At 34.4% G+C, this 3,895-nt stretch overlaps 1 protein-coding gene across 1 annotated transcript in view; it reads left to right on the top strand.

Moving 5' to 3' along the window:
• The window catches only part of LOTGIDRAFT_154553 (hypothetical protein), a gene marked incomplete at both ends in the record, with an annotated part of 8,549 nt that extends 6,119 nt beyond the window's left edge, over positions 1 to 2,430 (top strand). Inside the window, one exon of the mRNA XM_009063770.1 lies at positions 1,949 to 2,430. Coding sequence (XP_009062018.1) covers positions 1,949 to 2,430 — 482 coding nt within the window. The remainder of the gene's footprint in view (positions 1 to 1,948) is intronic.
• Between the last annotated feature and the right edge of the window lie 1,465 nt (positions 2,431 to 3,895).

Raw genomic sequence — 3,895 nt, forward strand, 5'->3', positions numbered from 1 at the left:
TCTACTGAACGAGTCGTTACTTAAGGGAAAACGAAGCTTTGTGAGAAAATAGTTTTATTACAACTGAAAACCTCGGGCACTGGTCAATTATTCAAAACTCCTGTCTTTTTGATTGTGATAAACCTTGGCTTAAACAAAATCGCCGGTCGCCAGTAGGCCAAGGCTACTGCAAACGCTACCAAGTTTCACCAAAGTCTCTATCGCGCATTCGGCAGTTTCCGTAATCTGAATACATATTTATTAAGAAATTAATTTTTAATGTAGTCAGCTAATAAAAAGCTAAAAACTAAACGTGTTTTCAAGAACAAGGGCAATAACTCATACTAATTCTTTATCGATTCTTCTGATTTTCAATAGGGTTGATCCTTGGGAGATAACAAACACTTACACCAATATTCGTCAAAATCCGCCAAGAATTGTGTCTTCTAGAATGTTTATGGGCTAAAAATGGAACGCATATTCAAGATCAAGTTCAATAACTCAAATTAAATATTTTTCGATTTTTTTCTGATTTTAAGGGTTTATCCTTACAACACTCACACCGCGATTCGTCAAAATCCTCTTATCGAGGGTGTTTACGAGATAAAAGATAGCTTGCCAGACAAGGTAATATACGCCCACTGGCAGCTTTGATTTTAAATAAAAATATTTGGTATTAATAGTAACAATTAACAGTATGAAATGTTCAACCTTCAGTCTTACAACGATACTGTATAATATGATCAATTTTCGTCAAAATCCATCAAGAATTGAACCTTCTAGAGTGTTTACAGACTAAGACTTGAACGAGTTTTCAAGAACAAGGGCAATAACTCAAACTAAATATTTTTCGATTCTTCTGATTTTCGATAGGGTTCATCCTTAGGTGATAACAAACAATGAAACCAAATTGTATTAAAATCCCTCAAAAAACCAGCTATCTATTGTGACCACAACACATTTTCAAATAAAAATTGAACGCGTTTTTAAGAACAAGGGCAAGAACTCACATCAAATCTTATTCGATTTGTCTAGTAGGGTTCATCCTTAGGTGATTACGACCACTCATACCAAGTTTTGTCAAAATCCATAAAGGAATCAGCTCTTTATCGTGTTCACAATAAATTGAACTGGTAACTGTTATACTAGGATTCTAAAGTAAAATATTGTTTAAAAATCACAATCTACTCCGGAAATCGATCATTTATCGCCCTTTTTTCTCTTGGTCACGTTCTTTCAAAGCTTTTTTTGTATCCAGAATACTTTCATGTTGTAATATTTAAAATCAAAAGAATTCTTACACAAATATTGTACTTCAAGAATTCCAATATCAGAGAAGTTTTCAAAATATAAATGTGGTTCTCCAGTTTGTTGGCCTATCATGAAATCTTCAAAAGCTAATTTCCGGTATCAAATATGATCATGGGGGAGAGAAAGTTTTTTTTAGAACATTTTAAAAAAAGACTAGTAGGCTACAAACGAGATGAGATATCTTGATTATAATCAACCAAGACACTAGAAGTCGACACTAATTTTGTTTGGTAATGGGGGAATTTATGATATTTAAAAGTTTCTGATACTATTATAGATACTATGACCGGGAAATTAAGAGACATAACATCCCACCAGTACAATGGGATAGATATTATGAATTAAACACCCAGAACAATGGGATAGATATAATGAATTAAACATCTCACCAGAACAATGGGATAGATATAATGAATTAAACATCTCACCAGAATAATGGGATAGATATAATGAATTAAACATCTCACCAGAACAACGGGATAGATATTATGAATTAAACATCCCGCCAGAACAATGGGATAGATATTATGAATTTAACATCCCACCAGAACAATGGGATAGATATTATGAATTAAACATCCCACCAAAACAATGTGATAGATATTATGAATTAAACATCCCACCAGAACAGTGGGATAGATATAATGAATTAAACCAGAACAACGGGATAGATATTACGAATTAAACATCCCGCCAGAAGAATGGGATAGATATTATGTATTAAACATCCCACCAGAAGAATGGGATAGATATAATGAATTAAACATCTCACCAGAACAATGGGATAGATATTACGAATTAAACATTCCGCCAGAACAATGGAATAGATATTATGAATTGAACATCCCACCAGAACAATGGGATAGTTATAATGAATTAAACATCCTACCAGAACAATGGGATAGATATTACGAATTAAACATCCTACCAGAACAATGCGATAGATATTACGAATTAAACATCACGCCAGAACAATGGGATAGATATTACGAATTAAACATCTCACCAGAACAATGGGATAGATATTATGAATTAAACATCCCACCAGAACAATGGGATAGATATAATGAATTAAACATCTCACCAGAACAATGGGATAAAACATCTCACCAGAACAATGGGATAGATATAATGAATTAAACATCTCACCAGAACAATGGGATAGATATAATGAATTAAACATCTCACCAGAACAATGGGATAAAACATCTCACCAGAACAATGGGATAAATATAATGAATTAAACATCTCACCAGAACAATGGGATAGATATAATGAATTAAACATCTCACCAGAACAAAGGGATAGATATTATGAATCATATCAATAGACACAGTAGTGTGGTGGTATTTTTAGTAACGACCTACTTTCATATAATAAGGTGTACTGACTGTAACCGTCTCTGAAAGTTTACAAATGTATTTGTCCGACTTTTCCACAAAATCATCTCTTTGCTTTTTCGATGTTTAATTCGTAATATCTATCCCATTGTTCAGGCTTTCACTCCACAACACTTCTGCTATGTTCACCAAAAGGCCAAGGAATAAACCCAAAAGGGCCAAAAGGATTCCATCCTTCGAGATTAAACCGTTTCAGAAATACCAATCCCCAGGTGCCATTTTGTAACAAATTAATTGGAGATATCTTGATTATTGTAATCCCCTTTATTATGAAGTCTGTCTGGTCTAGATTATCAAGTCTAAAGAGGTTTTGTATTAATTCTACCAAGAGATACAAGAGATACTCAAGTAGCCACGTATGTCAAAATGATGGGCTGAAAGATTATCTGCACGCCCCCCAACAGATGATATGGCTTTTCAACTGCAACTTTGCACAACATCTCTGTAATAGAGTGAAGTGTTCGATATGGGTCCCTTCTTGTCTGATAAAAAATGATTTAACCAATGAAAAAATTTTTGTATCGGGCAGACGAAAATTTAAATATTGAAGTAGATGTAGTGAAAGTGAAGTACAACTCAAATCTTGAAGACCATGGACAAACACTTTCGTATTCTTGTAGTCACTCTTCTTAAGTCAAGATTCGAACCACTCTTAATCAGCTAAGGTCAACAGCAATTAGATGATAGGATCAAGTATTCCGTATTTTGGCGGGTTGTAGATATATCGATATAAAATCAGGCGCTGCCGATATCCCATCCGTTTACCACGTCAGCGGAACAGGTAGGTCAAATTTGTCGTGCTACATCAGGCCTTCTCAAGAGTGACCCGCGGACATTACTACAAAAAAACATTATAACAATGAAAAAAAATATAATTCAAAAATATACGGAAAATAACGAGCCAAAGTTGAAAGTCACAGGATCCTACATTCAGAGCAAAGGTTCATTGCAGACTTCATCCTTGAATTTGATCAGCGATTTGAAGGTTTTAAATAGCGATGCACTACTTATGATGGTAAGGAATCCATTTATTGTCAAGCCGCTGGGTCCATGGAATGGTCAGTTTTGTCCAAATGCCTCACTTGTTGGACTTTATTAACATTATTGACATACAATCAGATGACGAACTAAAATATTTGCACCAATCTGAAACACCAGAATATTTCCAATTGACACTTTGTCATTGCTTCGGTGGCCGGTCAATT

This window comes from Lottia gigantea (assembly GCF_000327385.1).
Source record: "Lottia gigantea unplaced genomic scaffold LOTGIsca_6, whole genome shotgun sequence".
Lineage (NCBI taxonomy): Eukaryota > Metazoa > Mollusca > Gastropoda > Lottiidae > Lottia > Lottia gigantea.